Raw genomic sequence first — 25,171 nt, forward strand, 5'->3', positions numbered from 1 at the left:
TTCCTGCATCTTTTTACTTAAAAAAACCAAACACAGCTAAAGTGGGCACCACTGATGACGAGCCCTCAACCTCCAGCAGTGCACTGTCCGCTGTGGTGTGTGACCCCAACCACAAGGATTGCTCCTTGCGGGAATTTCGGAAACTCTGTGCCATGATTGCGGACAAGCCGAGCTATAATACTAAAACACAGATCATCCAGGAGTTTCTGAGGAAGGGCACAGGTGGAGATGGTGAGTCCCATCTTTTTACTCCCATGCGCAGCTTCTATGAATCCCCAGCTCCGAAGGGAGCCATTTAATTTGCCAAATGTGATTATTTTTATATCCCTTTTTTAAAAAGTAGTGTTCCGAGAAAGGCCCCCGAACCCTGTGGGCTTATCCTGTATGCAATCTACCAGTTGCTAATTCTGAAGTTTGCAGGTATCTGTTTTGTATTGTGCTGTGTTACTTAACAGTAATTGTGCTGTTTCTAGGTTTTGGAATGCATTAAAAATGAGGGAGATTTACTGGGGAATTCTGGATACCAAATCTAACATACTCACTACAGTGCTGAGCTGCGTGTTAAGAACAAGGTCTGCAATTTCACTGCCAGGGTAGGGAAGGTGGACCAGTTTTCTCCCACACTGAGGGCCCAAATTTGGCCCACCCGTTTTTTTTGGCGCACTCACCGGAGATGCGCCGACTTCCTAGGGTGAAAACGGCACCGAAAAGATCTCCCCGGATTCTGGCCGCTCCCATGGCTTGGCGCGGCGTGGTCTGTCCATTAGGGGGTGGAGCTAGGGCCCTGTGCTAAAAACAGTGCCGGCAGCTCAATGCATGCGCACTGGAGGTTTTGCGCATGTGCAATAGCTCCTGCCCCCAGCTGTGCTGCAGCGTGGGACCCGATCTTTCCCGGCCCTATTCGCGGCCGAGTGGCCTCACGACGCGTGCTGGGCTGGCTGCTGGAATAGTCAGAGAGAGAGAGATCAGATTGCTAGAATATTCGGAGAGAGTCAGATCGCTGGAATAGTCAGAGAGAGAGTCAAGAGAGTCAGTTCCCTGTGCTCTCCTGCCCAGTTGTCCCGCCCCCACCTATCCCCAGCCGTGTGGCCTCTTGCACCGGCCGGCCCGCTGATTTCCTGGGCCCGAGTTAGGAAGGTAGGACTTAAGTTTTATTTTTTAATTCTTCTTGATGGTTTTTATGCTTCTTGAATGTTGTGCTTTGTTTAGTGCTTTGTAAGGTCCTCTCAGTAGAATCTTACAGCACAGAAGGGGGCCATTCAGCCCGTCGTGCCTGTGCCAGCTCTTTGAAAAAGCTATCCAATTTACTCCCATACCCCAGCTTTTTCCCCATAATCCTGCAAATTAGTCCTCTTCAAATACATGCCATCTACATCTAGACTTGTTCATCATTTAGTTTGTATGATTGGCCAGAATTCACCCTAAATCAATGGGATTTGAAGAATGGTGTGGGGTTATTTCCTGGTGGTTAGTGTTTGCACCTTACCAGTAATGTGATTGAACGACCTAGCAGCATTTCTACGTAGGCTGTGTAATGCTGCCTGCTGTATTTGATTTTTTTCCCCAGGCAAATTCCACGGGGATGTATACCTGACTATAAAGCTACTCTTACCAGGTGTGGTCAAAACCGTTTACAACCTGAGTGACAAGCAGATCGTCAAGCTGTTCAGCAGGATCTTTAACTGCAGCCTGGACGACATGGTGCGAGACTTGGAGCAGGTTCGTTCCAGTCTCTGACACAAACTCATTGCCCTGGTATTAAAAACAGAAACTGCTGCAGATACACAGTTTATAAGTGTAAAGAGAAAAGACTGGATGAGCAAAGAGAAAATACACGTTAATGATGTTTTGGGTCTTCACCTTTCATCAGAATCAAACACTTAAAAAATAAAATGGGTATTTCAATAAGGTTAGTAAAAAGAGCAGGAACAGATAGACCAAGTGCAGAGAGGAGATAAGGGACTAAATTATCTGCAAACTGCTTAACAGAAGTCTTTTTAGATGAAATAAAAGATGATTAATGAATTAAAGTGGCGATATTAAAACGAATAAAATGTGCAGAAAGTGGGAGATGAAAAGACACAGGAGAGATCCACACAAACAATCGCACAAAGACGTGAGGAGAATGAGATTGGGGAACACAACAAGCTGTAAATACAGCAGATTGAAACGCAAATAGAAAATGCAAGTGAATTGCTGTGAACCCACCAATCACGAGCCAACTCCAGATAGCTTTGTGTGCTGCACTGAATGCATAACTCAGGCTTTTTAAACTGACAGGACTGCTGGAATGTTGGCTGCAGCGCTGCTTCAAAGCAATTTTTTTCTTCAAACTTACAAGTTTTGATTTATTTTGAAAACCTAGGTACTATTGTAACTCCAGTATAGCATAACCAAGGTTAAAATCCAAATTCATAGTGACAGTCCTAGTGATGTTTCAGAGAAATTGCATTAATATTTAAAAAAATACAAATTGTTCAGGCAAGGCCTGGGACGTTCCATATGATCGTATTAAATGGCAGAGCAGGCTCGAGGGGCCAAATGGCCTACTCCTGCCTACTCCTATTAAGTTCTTAAGATTCCCCCGTCCCCCCCCACGTTTTTCTGAAGGTTCTGGAATATGATTCTATGGGCACCAGCGGACCTTTTGCTAATGGCCTATTCTTCATTCACGAGCCTTGGCAGTGCATGTAAGCAGGTAGTTCTATGTGGAGGACATTACAGTCTGATTCTGTTCTCGGCTAATCCCACACACGTGCATTTTCCAGGAGGAGTCGCTGGATGGAGATCAGGAGCAGGAGAATTGGCTGATTTTCACTTTCGCTAGCCCCAAGAAAGTTGCAGCCAGTTGTAGCTTCTCTGACTGACTGAGATAACTCAGCAGAGACTGAGAATTGATCTTGAACCTTCCGAACTGTGTAGTTCTTATTCCTTTCACCAGCTGAGCCATTAGAAACTATCTTGTTACTGTAGGGAAATTAAGCAAATAAAAATAGATCTTTCAAAAAAAAAGTGTGTTCAGACAAGACCTTGAAACCCAATAAAGTTTAGTGATTTTTAATTGAGCTTTTGGCTTATTTTTGTAGGCAGAGTTTCATCACATTGATTCTAACATTTTTCACTCTAGGCCGCTTTGGGTTGTGTGCTTGAACTTTGACAACTGGATTGAGAAGGCTCACAACCAACAGCAAAAATAATTGAATTCTGCACCAAAATAATTTAGGTATCTGTTTGATTGGAAGGAGTAACTTTAAAAATTTGAGTGCATGGGAAGACATTCTAAATCATTCCCAGCATACGTTTCAAACCTGGAATAAAAAAATTGTCCCAGCGGATAGGAAATGTAACGCCCCTATTTAAGAAAGGAGGAAGATGGAAAGCAGGAAACTATAGACTAGTCAGCCTAACACCTGTCATTGGGAAAATGCTGGAGCATATCATTAAGGAAGTAGTACAGGACATTTAGACAATCATAATGCAGTCAAACAGGGTCAGCATGGTTTTATGAAAGGGAAACCATGTTTGACAAATTTGCTGGAGTTCTTTGATGATGTAACGAGCAGGGTCAATAAAGGGGAACCAGTCGATGTGTATTTGGATTTCCAGAAAGCACTCGATAAGGTGCCACATAAAAGGTTACTGCACAAGATCAGAGCTCATGGGGTTGGGGGTAATATATTCGCGTGGATAGAAGATTGGCTAACTAACAGAAAACAGAGAGTTGGTATAACTGGGTAATTTTCAGGTTGGCAAACTGTAACTAATGGGGTGCCACAGGGATCAGTGCTGGGGCCTCAACTATTTACAATTTATATCAATGACTTGGATGAAGGGACCGAGTGTAATGTAGCCAAATTTGCTAATGATACACAGATAGGTGGGGAGTGTGAGGAGGACGCAAAGAATCTGCAAAGGGATATAGATAGGCTAAGTGAGCGGGCAAAAATTTGGCAGATGGATTATAATGTGGGAAAATGTGAGGTTATCCACTTTGGTAAGAAAAATAAAAAATAATTTATTATTTAAATGGGGAGAGATTACAAAATTCTGCAGTACAGAGGGATCTGGGGATCCTTGTACATGAAACACAAAAAGTTAGCATGCAGGTACAGCAAGTAATTAGGAAGGCAAATGGAATGTTGGCCTTTATTGCAAGGGGGATGGAGTATAAAAGGAAAGTCCTGCTACAACTGTACAGGGTGTAGGTAAGACCACACCTGGAGTACTGTGTACACTTATTTAAGGAGGGATGTACTTGCATTGGAGGCAGTTCAGAGAAGGTTCACAAGGTTGATTCCTGAGATGAAGGGGTTGTCTTATGAAGAAAGGTTGACCAGGTTGGGCCTATACTCATTGGAGTTCAGAAAAATGAGAGATGATCTTATTGAAACGTATAAGATTCTGAGGGGACTTGACAGGGTAAATGCAGAGAGGATGTTTCCCCTTGTGGGGGAATCTAGAACTAGGGGGCATAGTTTAAGAAGAAGGGGTCGCCCATTTAAATGAGATGGAGGAATTTCTTCTCTGAGGGTTGTAAATGTGTGGAATTCTCTACCCCAGAGAGCTGTGGAGGATGTATAAGGTGGAAATAGACAGATTTTTGAACGATAAGGGAGTCGAGGGTTATCGGGAGCAGGCAGGAAAGTGGAGTTGAGGCCAGGATCAGATCAGCCATGATTTTATTGAAAGGCGGAGCAGGCACGAGGGGCCAAATGGCCTACTCCTGCTCCTATTTCTTATGTTCATGTGCCCAATGGCCTATTTAGAAATAAAAGCCAACACATCCCATTTGTGCTGGAACGTTATAGCAGTACACAATGCACTTCTGTGTTCAGTGATTTTATAACTATAGACACGAGGAAGTCTGACCCGTGGAAGGGAGTTGAGTACAGGCAAACACCAACAAGCAAGCACTAGTATGTACATTTTGAATATAAATTAGCAAATGTTTTATCTTGAGCCATTTTTTTGTTGGGCATTGAAGAAAAGTTTGCATCAATTTTAAAAACGATGTATTTGAAAATATTTTGATCTGATACTGAAAGTGAATACTAAGAACATTTGTGGAAAGGGAGTTCTGTACGTGACTGGGAATGGACTACTTTGAGTACAGAGATATTTTATACAGCACTTCTGTTTATGGATGTATAATTACCACGGTTTCTTTGTATACAAGAGTGTTTGAAGTCTTTTCCCACTTTGATTCAGAAACTGGCTTTTATTTGAAGATAACCAGAAAATGGAGCTCTGGATATTCAGAAGTTTGTTTTTCTATTTTCCCTCAAAGCCTCCAGGTGGTGCTGCATCGCAATTTAGACTGTAGGTAGAAGACTTGGCATTGTTAGGGAATAGTGCTGGGTGGCCAGGGGGACTAGCCCTCCAATTATTTCTTATTCGCCCCTTTCCTATTTTCTTTCTCCCCCTCACCCCCCCCCCCATCCCTTTCTGGGGTATTTTTCTTTTGTTCAGTTGATCGTGCTTATTATAATTGGGTTTCTTTTTAAATGTTGGTCGTGGCTCAGAATCAGAAGTTGTGGGATCAAGTTTCATTCCAGAGACGTGAGCACAAAACCTTGGCTGGCTTGGGGATGCCCTCTTTCAGATGAGACGTTAAACCTTCTCGGGTGGATGTAAAAGATCCCATGGCACTATTTTGAAGAAGTAGTACAGGGGAATTATCCCCGGTGTCCTGGCCAGCATTTATCCCTCAAACAACATCACTAAATCCAATTATCTGGTCATTGTCTCCTTGCTGAGCACAAATTGGCTGCCATGTTTCCTACATTACAACAGTGACTACACTTCAAAAGTGCTTAAACTGGCTGTAAAGCACTTTGGGGTGTCCTGAAGGCATAGAAGGCACTCTATAAATGCACGTCTTTCTTTCAATCTAGGGAGATGTCTCTGAGACAGTGCGCATCTTTTTCGAAGAGAGTCAGAGTTTCCCTCCTGCCCATAAAAGCATGATGACCATTCAAGATGTCGAGGCAGCTCTCACTCAACTGTCCAAAATGACCAGGGAGGAAGACCAACAGAAGGAGCTTGAGAATATCGCTTCAAAGTAAGTCTTAAGTTTCAAAAATATCTAGTACCTTAGTGCTAAATAAGGATAGCAGTGGGTCTCTCGACCTGTCTATCGGACAGAATGAAAGTGCCTAAAGTTGCTGAATTATGCATTCACTGTTGGTATAAAGTAAGTCAAATTCCAGATAGGTGTCAGCTGGGGCAGCGAAATAGATGCTGGATCTGCTTTGGTTTGCTGACTATGGGAACTGTTTTCACCAAATTTAATGGTGATGGTGAGGGAGGTTCCAAGTGCTCAGCATCTAATGTTGTGGTGATCCAAAAACGGTTCATGCAGAGGATGTCCTTGAGTCATCTTTGAACATTTTGTATTGTCCCCACATACAAAAGCTATAAATAGGTGGTCATGAGAGAAATCCATCTGACTTGTGCTTACTAATCTCTGTTTATGGTAATGGCTCATAGTTGAGCCATTGTGGGCTGTGGCATTAACATTGGATCATGGTAAAGAAAAGATTAGGAACCACTGATTTAATGTATGGTTGAAAAATGACTATTTATGTATTGGAAACAAATCTTTTTGTGGAGGCATCCTACTGTGTAAAGTGGCTTCCGTTCAGGCTGATGCCAACAGCTCATGTAAACATGATATCTCGTTTGCATGTTCTGTGATTGGGTTGATCATTTTTTGCATGCAATGCTGGACAATCTGTTGTACAGTGAGCTGTGAGAATGAGGGTAAAGAGCTGCATGTTTTTGACAGCCACTGTAGGACATAGCTGGAGGGAAGGTAGTTTGCATTTTTGGATCTTTTCTACCCTTCGTATCCTAGATATTTCAGCTTCTGTATTTTATATTACTTTCATAGATGAGTTCTTGGGCTCCTCACAGCCTGATTAGTACTTTCACTGAGCTTGATATCTGGGTAACTTAAGTGCCTAGAAAAAACAAACAGAAAACTTTTCTTCAAGATTTTGTTCAGCTCCTGTGTCTCTACAGGGTCTTTCTCGCATCTTCAGAAATAGCAGTGTCACGATATTTATTGAACAAACTAATGTAATACATATTTACAGTAGATGTATTAATCTAGCTCCTTGAAAGGAAAATAATAAATGTTCAGTCTTTGTGCTAAACTATGTTATAGCTAATCTTCTATATACAGCATTATTTTATTCTTCTAGCTAAATGACCTGACCTATTTCTTTGAAGAGTCCATATTGATTCATTGGTGTGAATGGTCTAACCTATTTAAATCCTCCACAAAATGTCACCACGGCTCTTTTGGATTTGAATTTCTTGCCAATGTTCTTCACCCTTGCCTGAGCCGCCTTCTGTTTAATATAGGCCCTACCTACTTGAAGGAACCATGATTGCATCTCCTCTTTATTTTTTGTGGGTGGGAGTGTGGGAATTGTATATTTCTTTTGTATTTCACTTATTAACTTCTTGAACAGATTCCACTGTTGGTCCATAGATTTATTAACTAGTAACTTCTCCCTCCCTGTTGTAGTCAATTTCTTCCTCAACCCAATAAAGTTTACCTTTTATGACCCTCCTTTCTCTCCTTCGAGCTTAATGAGAATTCAGTCATATTACGGTCACTATTCCTGCAATGCTCTCTTACTGCCAAACCATTAATTATTTCTAATTAATTACTCATCACAAAAGTATATCACCTATTCCCTGATTGGCTTCACTGTATGCTGCTTGAATGCATTCAGTAAATCTATTCCCTGTTTCTCCACTTCAGTTACTGTCCTGTGTGTCCCAATGCTACACCAGTGTGATGATTGGCCTGTGTTCTGGCTGAATGATCACTGAAACTAAAGTGTGGCCATTTGTGTTTTGCAGATGTACAGGTAATGATCTGAAATGCATTATCAGGTTGATCAAGCACGACCTACGGATGAATTCTGGAGCAAAACACGTGTAAGTGTCTGAAAATGTAATTCGGAAAGGAGTAACTTTTTTAAATGGTTCTATAATTGTAGGTTTAAAGTGGAACTTTCCAATGGAGTTTTTCATTTGGTAGTGAATCTTTTTGTTCTAACTATCTTGAGAACTGTAGTATCTTAGCTCCAGAAATTAAAAAAAAATTCCCTCCTGTGTACTATTTCTCAGCTCAAAGTCTGTGGGTGACCTGTTGCAAGCTCTACCCCTGTAATTATACTAATAAGAACTGTTTGCATAGAACATGGCAACCAGGGGTGCCATTATACTGTAAAACTTGGGCTGGTGCATCTGTACTGCATACTGCAGTTGGCAGGCCTGAGTTATGCTAACTTGATTGAATTTTTTTGAGAGGGTTGATGAGGGCAATGCGGTTGATGTGGTGTACATGGACTTCCGAAAGATGTTCGATAAAGTGCCACACAATAGGCTTGCCAGCAAAGTTGACGCCCATGGAATAAAAGGGACAGTGGCAGCATCGATACGAAATTGGCTGTGACAGGAAACAGAGAGTAGTGGTGAACGGTTGTTTTTCGGCATGGAGGAAGGTATACAGTGGTGTTCCCCAGATGTCAGTACGAGGACCACAGCTTTTCTTGATGATTTGGATTTGGGTGTACAGGGCACAATTTCAAAATTTGAAGGTAACACAACTTGGAACTATAGTGATAGACTTCAAAGAAGACATGGAAAGGCTGGTTGAATGGGTGTGCACGTGGCAGATGAAATTTAACGCAGAAAAGTGCAAAATGATACATTTTGGTAGGAAGATTGAGAAGAGGCAATACAAGGGTACAATTCTTATGGGGGTGCACAGATCATTGAAGGTGGCAGGGCAGGTTGAGAAAACGGTTTAAAAAAAGCATAGGGGACCTTGGGCTTTCTAAGTAGAGGTATAGAGTACAAAAGCAAGGAAGTTATGATAAACATTTATAAAACACTGGTTCGGCCACAACTGGAGTATTGTGTCCAATTCTGGGCACCGCACTTTAGGAAGGATGTGAAGACCTTAGAGAGGGTGCAGAAAAGATTTACAAGAATGGTTCCAGGGATGAGGGACTTCAGTTATGTGGCTAGACTGGAGAAGCTGGGATTGTTCTCCTTTGAGCAGGGAAGATTGAGAGGTGATTTAATAGAGGTGCTCAAAATCATGAGGGGTCTGGACAGAGTCGATAGAGAAACTGTTCCCATTGGAGGAAGGGCCAAGACACAGATTTATGGTGATTGTCAGAAGAACCAAAGGTAACATGAGGAAATACTTTTTTACGTAGTGAATGGTTAGGATCTGGAGTGCACTGTCTGAAAGGGTGGTGGAGGCAAACTCAATCGTGGCTTTCAAAAGGGAATTGGATAAGTACCTGAAGGAAGAAATATTGCAGGGCTACGGGGAAAGGGCGGGGGATTGTGACTAGCTGAAGTGCTCTTGTAGAGAGGTGGCATGGGCGTGATGGGCCGAATAACCTTTTACTGTGCTATAACCATTCTGATTCTATTCTATTGTCAGATGCACCATACAGAGAACTCCGTTCCTCAAGGGGCTAATTTTAACTTTACAGGAGAGCTTTCAGAAGTGTTTGCTTTCTCCTAACATTACATAGATTCTGTACTGTTATTTAAAAAAAAACAGTTCCCACTATATTCAATGGATTGCTTGACAGCCTTTTAAACGTGGCTTTGCATAGTGCCTAATCTGCATCAATGTGAGACTTTCTCAGTGATGATCCTACACTGTGCACTTGGCAATCAGTTGACGGACCTGTATTCCTGGTTTTGTGTAAAAGCACAACGAAACCCCAGCGCTATTGAGAATAACATGGTTACTCACACTTTTTAATTTTCTATTTTCCAACATTGTAATTTTTATTTAAAATTTTTTTCTTTCACATATCGCAGTATGCATCGACACCAGTGCCTTATGAAGCGCATGCTTCTTATTTTTGGGCATTCAATCTATTCATGTTAAAACTTGTATTTTGCAATAGTGTTGTTGCCTTTTTCATTCTTTTCTATCATACATTGTATTGGTCCTCATTAGGCTAACCATCACCATACTTCAAACTGTTAAAGCTATGCCAGCTGCAAGAATTTATCATTGGCTTTGAAACTTGAGGCTCCATTTCACCCATTCCCTTGATATTGAAAAGTTGGCATTTCCAATCGTGCTATGTCTAAAATGACCTTTTTCCAGTATTACACAATACTTGGTATTGCACTCATTTAGTTCACAGCTATTCAAGATTCATCAGTGAGGTTGTTTTATTTTATATGTTTGCTCAACATTTCCCCAATTGTATTTTGCAACACATGCTGCACTATTTCCTCTGTGCACTCTTGTTGCCTCCTTCTGGAATTGGGAGATGCCTGGACAGTCCTAGAATTATTCATTCCTTTCAGCTCCACGTTTCTGGCAGTGGCTGTTTATCCTTGATTTACCCAGGTTCTTTAAGGCAGATTGCACTTTATGGGTTACCTTTAACTATTAAGTTTCAATCTTGCATAGCCAATTACTGTTCAATCCGCCTAATCACAGCGGATTGTTCTGCTATTGTGAGCTCCCCCTTCCTTTTAATCAATCTGCTAATTCTTGCAGGACTTCATGCTTATTTTCTGTACCTGTTTAGAAGATTCTGGGTTACGCTTAATTCCAAAATCTTGAACGTGCCTCTTCTTTTTGTGCCAACTTCCCAATCCACATTTATTTCTGAGCTCTTCCTCCAGATGTATTGAATTCTCGAGTCACTAGCTCTGTTTGCCTGGTGTTGATCAAATACACCAACTTGACTGGTCATTCTTTCAGTTGCTCACCCGGTTGAATGTCCGATTACCTGTTGATTTCATTTAGGTTGGATGCCCTAGACCCCAATGCTTACGATGCTTTCAAAGCCTCACGTAATTTGCAAGATGTGGTTGACCGTGTTCTGCAGAACCAACAAGACTCTGAGCAGGTACCAGGATTGAAGAAAATCCTCAGCGTCAAGGCCAACCTTCTAACCCCAGTACAGCCCATGCTGGTAAGGAAGAGAATGATAAATTTAGCTGCGTCAGATCCTTTGCGATAGGTGCTATCCCGGTTGAATGTCTGATGTTGCAGGGACTGGGGAAGGGGCATGCCATGTCTCGGAGGCTTAAGGTTAAATAGTTCAGGTCTGAGGATGGATAATAGAGATGGGATTTTGACTTTTTATGACCAGAACCTAAGTTTCGGAATCTAAAGGTAGGTCTGGAATTTAGTTGTGCATTTCATATAGTACGTTGTCTGGGTGTCACTGCGGCAAGAATCTAGAGAGAATGATGCAGTCTCATGAGGCAACAAGACACAGCTTTACACCTGCAAATATTAATTTTCACATGATTTCCTCATCTCAATCAGACCATTGTGAGGATGATGCATTTCTCCTGGAGAGCACCATACATAAGCCAGTCCTGCACCTCTTATTGGCCAGCTCTTGTGGCCGAGGCCTGGGAACAGGTGGTCAGAGAATGGTATGTTCTGTGCATGTGTCCATTTGCAGGTTTTTTTCCCCACCTCTAGCTGTTTCCTCCACACCCCAAAGGCACTGAATTCTTGCTTGACGGGACTCCATGGGCACTCCTTTGTATGTGAGCTGCAACAGTGGCTGTTTGACTGTGGGCGCATCGCAATGGAGCCGAATGCTGCACTTCCAGCAGGGGTCTCCTGATACTGGTCACAAGTGGAATCCTTGGCTTCCTTTCCTCACATCCCCAGCCCGTGGGTTTTGAAGACCACTCTAGTGTCTTATTTCCAATCTAGGTAAATCTAAATTCTGTTGAAGGGTCACAACTGAAACTTTGGGGGTTGAATTGGATAACCCTGAAAAAGCACATGTGATCGCGGTACCCAACTAACCGGCGCATGTTCAATTCGTATTGCATGTTTTAAATAATTGCTGCGTGCAACCAACGCTACCCGCGCTGTTCATTGGCTGCATGCATCAGCAGGGGTTCGCTATCTGGAATGGCTAGTGTTACTTAAAGGCAGCTTGCACCTCTTAAAGGGGAGGTGCATTGTGGTTGCAAGAAGTGGCAGGAGTCTTTTGAAAAGTGAATCTATGCTGTTCTACTTTGAAGAATGCTGAACATGCGAGAGAGAGCACCAAGGTTTTCTGACGGTGCACTGGAGATCTTGGTGCAAGACGTAGAGAGATAGAGAGTCATCCTGTAACCGTGGTCGGGGGGGTGGGATGGGGCAGGAGACCCTACAGACATATGCTCTGGAGGCAGTAGGAAAATGTAGCAGCGGAGGTCAATGTTAGGAGTGTAGCTTCAAGAAGATGGATGTAGTGCAAGAAGAAGTTTAACAATCTGACCGAATATCTGAACTCAATCTGTAAATAGCATTTCCTACCAATTTCACGACTGCTCAATTCACTACACCCCATCACCCACCTACCAACAATTTCTATCAATCAGTACTCAACCCTTCAATTCATGTGCTTTACCTCACGCTCGCACACTTGGCACTGTTGCAAGCCTCACATTCATCGCTCGTAAACACTGGCAGCCATTCGCCGTGACAGCCACATCACCGAAACATATTGAAGGACATTTACTGGGCTAGAGGCGCTGCTAGTTCTGGAGTACAAGTCTTTACGAGCGGTGAGTGCGAGGCTTACAAAAGTGCTAAGTGTGCGAGCGTGAGCTAAAGCACGTGAAGTGAAGGGTTGAGTACTGATTGATAGAAATTGTTGATAGGTGGGTGATGGGGTGTAGTGAATTGAGCAGTGGTGAAGTTGGTAGGAAATGCTATTTACAGATTGAGCTCACTCACCTTGACAAGTCAGCACACCAGTGGGATGTTGTCGGGAGCCATGGCCTTTGCTGTATCCAGTGTGCTCACCCGTTTCATGATATTATGTGGAGTGAATTGGCTGAAGACTGGCTTCTGTGATGGTGGTAACCTCAGGAGGAGGCTGAGATGGATCATCCACTTAACACTTCTGGCTGAAGATGATTGCAAATGCTTCAGTCTTGTCTTTTGCACTTGCTTGCTGGGCTCCACCATCATTGAGGATGGGGATATTCATGGAGCCTCCTCCTCCCATTAGTTGTTTAATTGTCCACCACCATTCACGATTGGATGTGGCAAGACTGCAAAGCTTTGATCTGATCCGTTGGTTGTGGGATCAATTAGCTCTACCTCCAGCATGCTGCTTCTGCTGTTTAGCATGTATGTAGTCCTGTGTTGCACCTTCCCCAGGTTGCTGCATCATTTTTAGGTGCACCTGGTGCTGTTCCTGGCATGCTCTTCTGCACTCCTCATTGAATCAGGGTTGGTCCCCTGGCTTGATGGTAATGGTAGAGTGAGGGATATGCTGGGCCATGAGGTTACATATTGTGGTGAAAAACAATTTGCTGCTGTTGATCATCCACAGCACCTTGTGAATGACCAGTTCTGTTTTGAGTCTGTCTCATTCAGCACAATGGAGGGTGTCCTCAGTGTGAAGACGGGAATTTATCTCCATAAGGTCAGTGCGGTGGGCACTGCTACTAATACTGTCATGGACAGATGCATCTGCGACGGGTAGATTGGTAAGGACGAGGTCAAGTAGGTTTTTCCCCTCATGTTGGTTCTCTCACATCCTGCTGCAGGCCCAGTCTGGCAGCTATGTCCTTCAGGACTCAGCCAGCTCGGTCAGTAGTGGTGTTACCGAGCTACTCTTGGTGATGGACTTTGAAGTCCCACATCCAGAATACATTCTGTGCCCTTGCTACCCTCAGTGCTTCTTCCAAGTGGTTTTCAACATGGAGTTCTGATTCATCAGCAGTAGGTAAGGGCCGTAGGTGGTGATCAGCGGGAGGTTTCCTTGCCCATGCTTGACCTGAAGCCATGAGACTTCATGAAGTCCAGAGTCAATGTTGAGGACTCCCAGGGCCACTTCATCCCGACTGTATACCACTGTGCTGCCACCTCTGGTGGGTCTGTCCTGCTGGTGGGACGGGATGTACCCAGGGATGTAGATGTCTGGGACGTTGACTGATAGGTGAATGTGCGTGTCGGGCTGTTGCTTGACTAGTCTGTGGGACAGCTCTCCCAATTTTGGCACAAGCTCCCAGATGTTGGTGAGGAGGACGTTGCAGGGTCGACTGGGCTGGATGTGCCTAGGTTGATGCAGGGTGCTCCATCTGTTTTTTTATTACTGTTTTTCATAGTGACTTTCTAGACCATTTCAGAGGGCAGTTAAGATTCAACCACATTGCTGTGGATCACATGTAGGCCAGACCAGGTAAGGACGGCAGATCATAGAATCATAGAAATTTACGGTACGGAAGGAGGCTATTCGGCCCATCGTGTCTGTGCCGGCCGACAAAGAGCTTTCCAGCCTAATCCCACTTTCTAGCTCTTGGTCCGTAGCTCTGCAGGTTACAGCACTTCAAGTGCACATCCAAGCACCCCTTAAATGTGGTGAGGGTTTCTGCCTCTACCACCCTTTCAGGCAGTGAGTTCCCGACCCCCACTGCCCTCTAGGTGAAGAAATTTCCCCTCATTTCTCTCTCAAACCTCTTACCAATTACTTTAAATCGATGTCCCCTGGTTGTTGACCCCTCTGCCAAGGGAAATAGGTCTTTCCTATCCACTCTATCTAGGCCCCTCATAATTTTATATGCCCCTCATAATTGTATACACTTCAATAAGGTCACCCCTCAGCCTCCACTGTTCCAAGGAAAACAAACCCAGCCTATCCAATCTGTCCTCATAGCTAAGATTCTCTAGATCGGGCAACATCCTCGTAAATCTCCTCTGTACCCTCTCTGGTGCACTCGTACCTTTCCTGTAATGTGGTGACCAGAATTGCACGCAGTACTCTAACTGTGGCCTAACTAGTGTTTTATAGAGTTGAAACATAACCTCCCTGCTCTTGTATTCAATGCCTCGACTAATAAAGGCAAGTATTCTGAATGTCTTCTTTCACCACCTTATCTACCTGGCATGTTACCGTCAGGGATCTGTGGACATGTACTCCAAGATCCCTTTGTTCCTCTACACTTCTGAGAGTCCTACCATTTAATGTGTATTTCCTTGCCTTGTTAGTCCTCCCCAAATGCATTACCTCACACTTTTCCGGACCATTTGCTACTGTCATTGATATCCTCCTACAGTCTGCAGCTTTCTTCTTTCATCTGCAAACTTCTTAATCATGCCCCCTACATTCAAGTCCAAATCATTGATATATACCACAAAAAGCAAGGGACCTAGTACTGATCCCTGCGGAACCCCACTGGAAACATCCTTCCAGTCACAAAAACACCCATTAACCATTACCATTTGCCTTCCTGCCTCTGAGCCACTTTTGGATCCAACTTGCCGCTTTACCCTGGATCCCATGGGCTTTTATTTTCGTGACCAGTCTGCCATATGGGACCTTATCAAAAGCCTTGCTAAAATCCATATACATCACATCAATTGCACTATCCTCATTGACTCTCCTTGTTACCTCTTCAAAAAATTCAATCAAGTTAGTCAGACACGACTTTCCCTTAACAAATCCATGCTGGCTGTCCTTGATTAATCTGTGTCTTTCTAAATGCAGATTTATCCTGTCCCTCAGAATTTTTTCCAATAATTTTCCCATCACCGACATTAGATTGACTGGCCTGTAATACTCGGTCTATCCCTTTCTCCCTTTTTTAAACAACGGTACAACATTAGCAGTCCTCCAGTCCTCTGACACCACACCTGTAGCCAGAGAGGATTGGAAAATAATCGTCAGAGCCTCTGCTATTTCCTCCTTTGCTTCTCTTAACAGCTGGGGATACATTTCATCTGGGCCTGGGGATTTATCCACTTTCAAAGCTGCTATGCCCCTTAATACTTCCTCTCTCACTGTTTATTTCATCTAATATTTCACACTCCTCTTCCCTGATTGCAATGTCTGCATCGCCCCTCTCTTTTGTGAAAACAGATGCAAAGTATTCATTCAGAACCTTTCCTTCCCTAAAGGATATTAGTGAAACAGATAATGGCAGCGGTATTGGCATTATCATCTCACTGCTACACCTGTTGCCGGTGGTCGTTGGACGTATGCAAGCTGCTTTACCAAGATGGCGTGCTGCGCACTTCCTGTCGGAGGTGTGCATGTGCATCTCGGACCCCATTTTCCATCCCAATGTGGCCGCGTAGCACCTAAAAAAATAAACTAGGTGCTACACTGCCCAGTTTAGCCCCCATTAACTCCTTTTCAGTTGCTGACTGATCTGTGCTATCCAATACATTTATGTTTACAGTTTGTTTCTTTTTCCTTTTTTCCCCACTTTGATTGAAAATTCCACTCTTTCAACCATCCACTCATGGTGCCTAATCACTGTTTAAAAGTGTTAGTGAGGCTGTGATTAGGATGTGACCTATTCTGTGTATTTAACCTGGACTAAGGAGCTGCTGATTGTAAGACTGGTAATGCTCTAAAAGGTTTGGCCAATTGCATGGGGTTCGGTTGATGAAACTGTGCATAGCTGGCTTCTCGCAGAAGAGGTTTATCTTAAAACATTTGAAATGGGCTCTTTTTAGGAAGACAGCCTGAGATTATGGCAGTAGTCAGCCAGCTGAACAGAGCAGGAGTGTTCTTTGTAGAGTGTTTGCAGAAGTTGGGAGAGTTTGGGAACCGGTGAGAATATTGTGTTGCAATGTTACTAACCACAAGGAAGGAAGTGACAAAATTAAATTTTTTTGCTCTGCAAATGTTTCTTTTGATCAGCACGTTCCTTCCATGTGATTAAACTTTTCATTCCTATTTGTAGCCATGCTGTTCCTGCAAGTATTTTTTTGACCTATGTTTAATAACCTCGGATTTGTGACTTCCCTGAAGGCTTACTGAGTAACTAACCAGTGTAATACAAAACCATACAGACCATAATGCCCCAGTGTCGATCCCCTCGGCTTTATTGAATTAGTTGATGCGGGGCAGCAGTTGGGGCACTACAATTGGTGGTAAGGTCTGGAGGGAGGGTGGAAGTGCTGTTTGCTGACTGTTCAGTTTCATTTGCACCTGCCCCGATAATGAAGCGGCCATGCCAACGTACAGCATCCAGGCCTGGGCTAAGGGGCAGGTAACATTTGTACTAGATAAGTGCCAGGCAATGACCATCGCCAACAGGAAAAAGCTCAACCACCTTTCACTGACTTTCAGTGGCACCACCATCAACTGAGTTTCCCATCACCACCATGTTGGGGATTACTATTGACCAGAAGCTTAACTGGACCAGTCATATCAACACTGGTTACAAGATTATTGTAGAGGTTGGGTCTTCATGGGGGGTCCCTCGAACGAGGATAACTTGCTTCCACATGAGTTCACAGATGTTTCAATGAAGGACCCGATGTTCCAGTCCTGAACTCCAGTTGAGGGGGTGGAAGATGCCTGTGTGTGGATTTTTTTAATGTGTGGTGACCGTTGCACACCAGCCACCACATGGGCTTGACAGAGCTAGGCCTTTATCCAGTGGCAAGGATTAACCAGGACGACTGGAGACCTGCTCTGTTGCACAGACCTAGTCCGCGCACACACTGCAGTGTGGGCAGGTCTGTGCTGCCCCTGGGTTCTTGTGGGCCGTGGGCCCCGTACCCTCATTCGCCGCTCCTCCGCCACAAACATTCGCCGCCCCTCCGCCACAAACATTCGCCGCCCCTCCGCCACAAACATTCGCCAATCCTCCATCACGATCACCCATCAAATCTCAGCCACGATCCCTCATCGCTCCTCCGCCCCGATCACTCGTCGCAAGTCCGCCACGACCTTCCCACTCCTCTGCTTTACAAGGGCCCAGCCGATGTTCCTGCCCACGCTCCAAACGGAGACCTGGGTCCTGATGACGTCACCCAGTCGCCCACCTCGAAGCCGTTGAACACTTGTGTCAGCTCGCGCTGGAAGCTGCAGTGGTCCGGTGCTCCAGCTCTCATACTCTCGACCTGCGGTGGTGTTCTCTCGCAGGTCGGGGTGGCCCACGAGGTTGGGTACTCTGCAGGGCCCAAATGGCTCGCAGGCACTGTGATTGCCAACGAGGGAAATAGGATTCTGGTAGTTAAACTTATCAATGGAAAAATCTGCCGCAAACATGTGGATCAAACAAAAAGGAGGTTCAGCAACCCCATAGAAGAAGCAGAGGAAGAACACGATGTAGAGTTCACTCCACCACAGGTGACCAAACACCGGAACCAAAGGGAGGAGAGCCCAATCACTGTGGGCAGTCCGGACAGGCCTAAGGCACTGCAAACAGCAGACACTCAGGCCAGCGCCCAACAACCAGAGCCCCAACTCAGGCGCTCTACAAGAGAGCATAAACCACCAGAGAGACTCAACCTGTGATCCCAATAAGACTTTGTGGGGGGAGGTGATGTCATGTATTCAACCAGCATTGTAACCCATGTATAATCTGACCTAAGTTGTACACTGTGAGAACAATGACCACTAGGTGGGAGACACTCCTAACCTGGACCTTCAGGTATAAAAGGGGAAGCTCCACCCACCTTCATCACTTGGAGTGCTAAGGAATAAAGGACAGGTCACAGACTGACCTCTCAAGCATGGGCCTCGTGTGCATTTATATTGTATAGTAATGACCTATCAAACCTCTGACCCCTCAAATTTTGACAAGGCTCAAGTGAAGAGTGTGATGGAATACTCCCTACTCAACCGATTGGATGCAGCTATAAAAACACTCAATGCTCATAACCATCCAAGATAATGCAGTCTATTTCATTGGCAGCTCTGAACTCAATATGCACTCCTTGCATCAGCGGTGCACTGTGGCTGCAGTATGTATTATCCACAAGATTGCCAAGCTTAAGAACATAAGAAAAAGGAGCAGGAGTAGGCCATTCAGCCCCTCGAACCTGCTCCGCCACTCTATAAGATCATGGCTGATCTGATCTTGGGCTCAGCTCCACTTCCCTGCCCGCTCCCTATAATCCTTCACTCCCTTATCGTTCAAAAAATCGGTCTCTCTCCAGCTTAAGTATATTCAGTGACCATATAGTTAAGGTGGAGATAGACAGATTTTTGAAAGATAAGGGAGTGAATGGCTATGGGGAGCGGGCAGGAAAGTGGAGCTAAGCCCAAGATCAGATCAGATCAGCCAAAGCTTACTTTGACGGCACCTCCCAGACCTGCGACCTCGACAATGGAGCAGGATGCGCACCAAGTCATGGGAATGCCATACCTCCAAGCTCCCCTCCCCATTTACACACTATTCTGACGGACATATATCTCTGTTCCTCCAAAATCCTCAAATTCCCGACGGAACATCATCAGTAATATTTCAAGGATAGTGTCCATCACCTCGAGGGATGGGGAACAAATGTGGCCTTGCCAGCTTCACAAACAGCCTGAGAACTTTAATTTAATTAAAATAAAAACACCTTTGCTCTAATGGATGAAAAAAAAACCAACCAGGATTTCTGTTCTTGATCACCTTTCAGTGATCCCTGCAGAAAAATGAGTAGAACAGGGTAGTGCTTGGCTATGATACGATCTTCAGTCAAACTTGTCTAAACTGAATGGCCATTTGGTCATTATACCAGCTGACTGCTGGTGCCCATGGAACTGGACTCCAACAGAGGTTGGCACCTTGAGGGAGGAATTGGCAGTATTTGAAACTTCTCTGATCCTTAAACTGCTTGTATGTCGCCAATTCCACTTTCTCCACCCACCCCATTCTTGCCTTTCTGTGTAAACGTTCATTTGTCCAAACCACTACTAAATGCAATTGAAGGAATACGTGTGTCATCATCATCATAGGCAGTCCCTCGGAATCGAGGAAGACTTGCTTCCACTCTCAAAATGAATACTTAGGTGGCTGAACAGTCCAATATGGGAACCACAGTCCCTGTCGCAGGTGGGACAGACAGTCGTTGAGGGAAAGGGTGGGTGGGACTGGTTTGCCGCACGCTCTTTCTGCTGCCTGCGCTTGATTTCTGCATGCTCTCTGCAATGAGACTTGAGGTGCTCAGCGCCCTCCCGGATGCACTTCCTCCATTTACGGAGGTCTTTGAGGGCAATGAAAGCGAATTAGAATTTTAAAAAGTCATTGGAATGGTGCTGCTACATTTCACTTGTTTCCCTGTCCCAGGATGCTGGAACACACAGTCACGATTCAGCATTCAGCCTCAGGCTCCCAATAAACTAACACCCCCAGAAACGACAGGAATGACTGCAGCTTGTTCAGCAGTTGACCCAAACCCCATATAAGGTTGGCCTAGAGCACATGTGGCTCTGTTTAGAGATGAAAACATCATTAACATATTGCATTATCGAAAATAAACCTTGCAGAAAGGAGTATTTATTTAATTTTTGGCAAAAGTATCTTATAAAAGGTACTCTATACTGAGCTTGTAAATTTTCAAGTTTTTTAAAATCTTCCTGGAGATTTAAAAACATATTGCATCTTGTTTTCTGACTTCAGGCTGAAGCATGCAAATCAATCGAATATGCCATGAAGAAATGCCCAAATGGAATGTATGCAGAGATCAAGTATGATGGAGAGAGAGTTCAAGTACATAAGAATGGGGACACCTTCCAATACTACAGCAGAAGCTTGAAACCTGTGTTGCCACATAAAGTGAGTAACTCTGCTTCCTCCTTCCAAAGAGACAGACCTTCACCCTTCTCAATGTTTTACTGCACACAGAAAATAATTTTGTTTCCATTCCTGGTAGGGGGAGGGTGGCACATTTATGAGTTCACAGCTTTTCTTGGAAATTTTAAATTTTTCCATTTTCTCTACCTCGTGTTCTCCTTCTGAAGACAGTACAGGTTGAACCTCCCTTATCCAGCACTCTCAGGACCTGGCCTGTGCCGAATGAGGGATTTTGCAAGATGATGGGAGGTCATCAGCCGGAGGGGAGGAGGCCCGAGAGGTCGGGTGGGGGGGGGAGAGGGGGTGCAGCAGTAAGAGGTCGTTCGAGGTTGGGAGAGGTGGTCGGTGGCACCGAAGAGTCGGTGTGGCCTGAGCAAGCCCGAGGACGCGGCCTGCCTGCCCGACCCCCCGGAGGTTGAATTTGTAGCTGACATGCTGTATCTACCTGGGACTCCTTGCTTGCTGATGGTGGGTGCAGGGTGAGAAATGTTCCATTTATTGCCAATTACTGAGCACAAAATTCCATCAAAAAGAAACAGCAGGACTAAATTTGGGGCTATAATCTAATCTAGGTTTAGGGCTTTTGAAGTGCTTGACAATTTGACATTACCTCAACCTGTTTAAATCACTCTCCACTTATTTTGTACAGATGTGTTTTTATCTGCAGCCGGTATTTTAGAAGTGAATTTTTCCCACCAGCCATTCTCAGACATCCCTGAAGTGGGAATTGTGCAAAATATAGTCTAGTGCTCAGTTCTTGATAAGTTGTGACTGCCACGCTCGTTTGTTAGTGTGAGAAATACGAGGGGAGGCTTTCATACCACAGGCTTCCGAAGTGAAAGGACAGTGTTCTAATAATCCACTTATCAAGCAATTTTCCTGTTTCTTTCTGATTTTCTGTGGGAGGTTTTTTTCCCCCCATGCTGGCAGCTGCTTGGTTGTTCCTGATGCATGAGGATGTTGGTGATTAGTGCCACGAAAAAATGGGGGTGAAATACACAGAAACTACTGTGAATCCCCTCACAATGCCTGCATGTATTACAGTTCTCACCAGTACTGATACAATTATGAATCTCAGATTTTTGCGTGGGACAAATCCTAGGGATAAAACTGCTGGGGACCACTTCCATAGCTGTCTTGTGTAGTGTGTTTTTCCTCAGTTGTTTTCTCTCACTCGCTCAAAGCTTTCGCAAAGACTGAGGAATCAATTTGTGCCAACAATATAAGTGCATCTCACCTGGGCCAGCGAAGACCGAGAAGCACTAATGTATTTTCCTGTTCCTTCGCTTGTCCTTTTTTTCCCTCTGTCTCCACCTTTCTACATTTCTCTTCAAAGCTCACTGTATGCACTTTGCATTAGTTTCATCTCCCTACTCAGTGCAAGAGTAGACTATGTCAGGCGATGCACTCTATGAAAGCCCTCTGTTCTATCTATAGGCTTGTATAGATTTAATTTGAGGACTTTTCCTACCTCTATGCATGTTAGGATAACCTTCCTTTGCCTTGTCTCACGAGCATTCTCATGTTTTCTCCAGTGAAAGAAACCAAGGATAATGTTGGGATTTGCTGGCACAGGTGGAAATTGAGATCTTTGAGCGAGTTGGTAGGTTTGTCTGTTCTTGAGCTTGTTTAGTTCATGTGGTCGCTAGTAAACCATCGGGCTCTCCCTCCCTCGCAATTAAAAAGTGATGATGAGATGCAGCCCTACCAGAAATGGGTGTGCTCATTCCATACATATAGGGACTGGTATCAGAAATTCTAGTTTTGATGTGCTGTATGCTGGTAGTCATTTTACAATATTACAAATGTGAAAAAAGGAACTTGCATTCGTGTAACCTGGAATGTCCGCCTAGATTATGGGCTCAGCAGGAATGGGCTTGAACCTATGACCCACGGACTCTGAGGTGAGAGCACTACTTCCTGAGGCAAGTGAATAACATGGTGTTCGGTATGCCCCCATGTTCTAGTATGGCAAAGATGGACTCTCTGTAGAGTTCCATTGTTATTGGGTGATTGTTATAAAAACAAATTAATTTTGCCCTTTTGTTTTTATCTTTTCTTCCAGGTTGCTCATTTTAAGGATTTTATTCCCAAAGCTTTTGTAGGAGGTGACAGCATGATTTTGGATTCAGAGGTGCTGCTGATTGACACAAACACCGGAAAACCTCTCCCTTTTGGAACACTGGGCGTCCATAAGGTAATGTGTTTGAAGGATCCAGGTTTAATTTGTTCTTTTCATATTTACTCGAGTTTATGAGGATCTAGTAGCTACTGCACGGAGGTGTTGGGGGCCCTCAGTTCGGAGATCCAGGGTTGAATTCATCCATGTCCAACGTTCATGGACAAGAACTTGAACCAATGGAGAAAAGATTCTGTCAATAATCTTCCCCATGCCATTCCTATCTGCCTCTTGTGAAGACATTGATACGTGCTGGGCTATGGTTCCATGGATGCTGGGTGTAATGTATGCACCTGTGAGTATGCTCACAGGTTGGTAGAGCTATTGAGTTGGGAGTGGCTTAGCCAGTCACATGATGTTCACAAGACTCAATAATACCCCAGCCAGTTGGGTTCGGGGGATCCACAATGAGGCAAGTGATTGTGAACCTGGTGGATAAACTGGTAAGGTGCAGTGTGATCATTGAACCTTTTGCTAATAAACCAATTAGTTCTTAATAATAATGTGTTGATATGACTTCTTAAGCAAAGAACCCATGAAGAAATACATTGCACTGGGCGTACTCCAGATTCTTTACCAGTAACCATGCTTATTTTACGAGCGTAGTCAATGACCTTGGGAGGCAAATCAACTGAGTCCAGTCCTTTTCAGAAGGAGGGCACTGACAGGTAATCAAGAAGCCTGGATGATTTCTCCAACCCCCACCGCCCCACTGTCCCCTCTCAATCTTGGCTACTGAGGCCAATTGTAACAGTCCCTACTGCCACACTGGCTGAGATTCACTAACGGCACACACTCCAGCAATTGAACTTGGAGCCTTTTGGTCCATGTGGCACAGATAAATATGCCTTTAACTGCTGAGCTGCTGGATGAGATGAGTTTTAAACCTAAAAACTCATATTGCTGCAGGTATATGCAAGGATTTTAATATTATTTGGAGAGGGATGTTGGGAGTGGAGGATGAATCATCAGTGCACGGTATTTCAAAGTAAAAAAAGCTAAAACTTTTTCTACACCTGAGAATTCCTCACCAAAGACTTCCCAATCTCATTTGGGCCATTGAGAGAGTGAACAACTCACTGTGTCCATGCAGTATCTAGGAGTAGGTTACAGAGCAGCAGTGGCTTGGACCAAGGTCATCTAGTTATGCCTCCTTGATCTAGAAATGCCATTCGCTGAATGATTGAGGAAGATGCTAATATTCAAATAATGGGTCATAAAGTGATTGGGAGGTTCTTCAGAATTGTAATGAGTAGGATTATTCCAGTGTTGCCCTTTAAATAATAAAAAATATCAGCTCATGCACAAAACCAGACTTAACATTCTGTAAAGCATTTTGAAATGTCCCAATAAGTCAGCACTGTGTAATGGACCGTGTTACATTCTGCTCTGTAGGTTTTGTGTGATCACAAAAGGCTAGAAATATCTTTAAAGTAATACTGCAAGTTGCCCACTGCAGGATTGTGCACTGCTTCACATTAAGTTCCTAAATATACTGGTTCCCACTTTAAGAAGAAAGAAAGGGCTCAATTTTCCCCCAAACTGTTTTTTTGGCATACTTGTAGAGTTATACCTGTTTTTTTTTTTGGGCCCAACTATACCAAAAAAAGCATCCAACTTTTTCTGTTGGAATTGTTCATTTTGGTGCTACCTAGCCTGTCCTTTACCTTTTGGGGGTGGAGTCTAAGATATGCGCTAAAAGATCGGGTTGCCAGGGTGACGAGGAACACACTGTAGTATAGTATTAGGCAGTCCCTCGTATCGAGGATTACCCGCTTCGGCACCAAAAAAGGATGAGTTCACAGGCATTTCAATGAGGGACCTGACATTCTAGGTCCCGAACTACATATTGAAGGGTGGAAGATGCCTGTGCGTGAATTCTTTTAATGTGGGATGGCCATTGCACACCAGCCACCACACGGGTTCGACAGAGCGAGGCCTTGATCCAGTGGCAAGGGTTAACCAAAACGACTGGAGACCTGCTCTGCTAGTGCGCACACACTCCGCAGTGTGGGCTGGCCCGTGCTGCTCCTGGGCCCTCGCCTGTTCTGGGCCCTGAATTCACACCTCTCCTGGGCCCCGATCTTTCACCGCTCCTCCGCCCTGATCAAAAATGGAGCAGTCAGTAACAGGACATCAATTAGTCTCCTCTTGGAGACATCAAATATCGACACACTTACTTGAAATATCAAAATATTAAACTCCAGCCTAGTTGAAGGGTTATTAGCATCAGCAGAAACAAACGACAACTAACAGAATGAACACGATGCAGTAGGGATGTGAATAACAGCAGAATCCAACCCCTGCAGTCACCTTGTGATCTCGCTGGTGTCTCACTGCAGGCTGAGGCTGGAAAGTGAAACATACAACACATTCTGGCCAGCTCACAGCAATCTGTACAAGCACCTTGCACATTGCAGCAGCATTCCA

The 25,171-nt window shown here is 44.3% G+C and overlaps 1 protein-coding gene across 5 annotated transcripts in view; it reads left to right on the plus strand.

The window, feature by feature from the left end:
• The window catches only part of lig3 (ligase III, DNA, ATP-dependent), a 67,826-nt gene that overhangs the window by 17,397 nt on the left and 25,258 nt on the right, over positions 1 to 25,171 (plus strand). For all 5 annotated transcript variants that reach the window (XM_070857296.1, XM_070857292.1, XM_070857295.1 and 2 more), the window contains exons 4-10: positions 37 to 231; positions 1,568 to 1,719; positions 5,895 to 6,061; positions 7,876 to 7,953; positions 10,817 to 10,985; positions 20,389 to 20,544; positions 22,628 to 22,759. In XM_070857296.1, the coding sequence (XP_070713397.1) occupies positions 37 to 231; positions 1,568 to 1,719; positions 5,895 to 6,061; positions 7,876 to 7,953; positions 10,817 to 10,985; positions 20,389 to 20,544; positions 22,628 to 22,759 (1,049 nt within the window). The remainder of the gene's footprint in view (positions 1 to 36; positions 232 to 1,567; positions 1,720 to 5,894; positions 6,062 to 7,875; positions 7,954 to 10,816; positions 10,986 to 20,388; positions 20,545 to 22,627; positions 22,760 to 25,171) is intronic.

This window comes from Pristiophorus japonicus, chromosome 16, assembly GCF_044704955.1.
Source record: "Pristiophorus japonicus isolate sPriJap1 chromosome 16, sPriJap1.hap1, whole genome shotgun sequence".
In the NCBI taxonomy this organism is placed as follows: Eukaryota; Metazoa; Chordata; class Chondrichthyes; family Pristiophoridae; genus Pristiophorus; species Pristiophorus japonicus.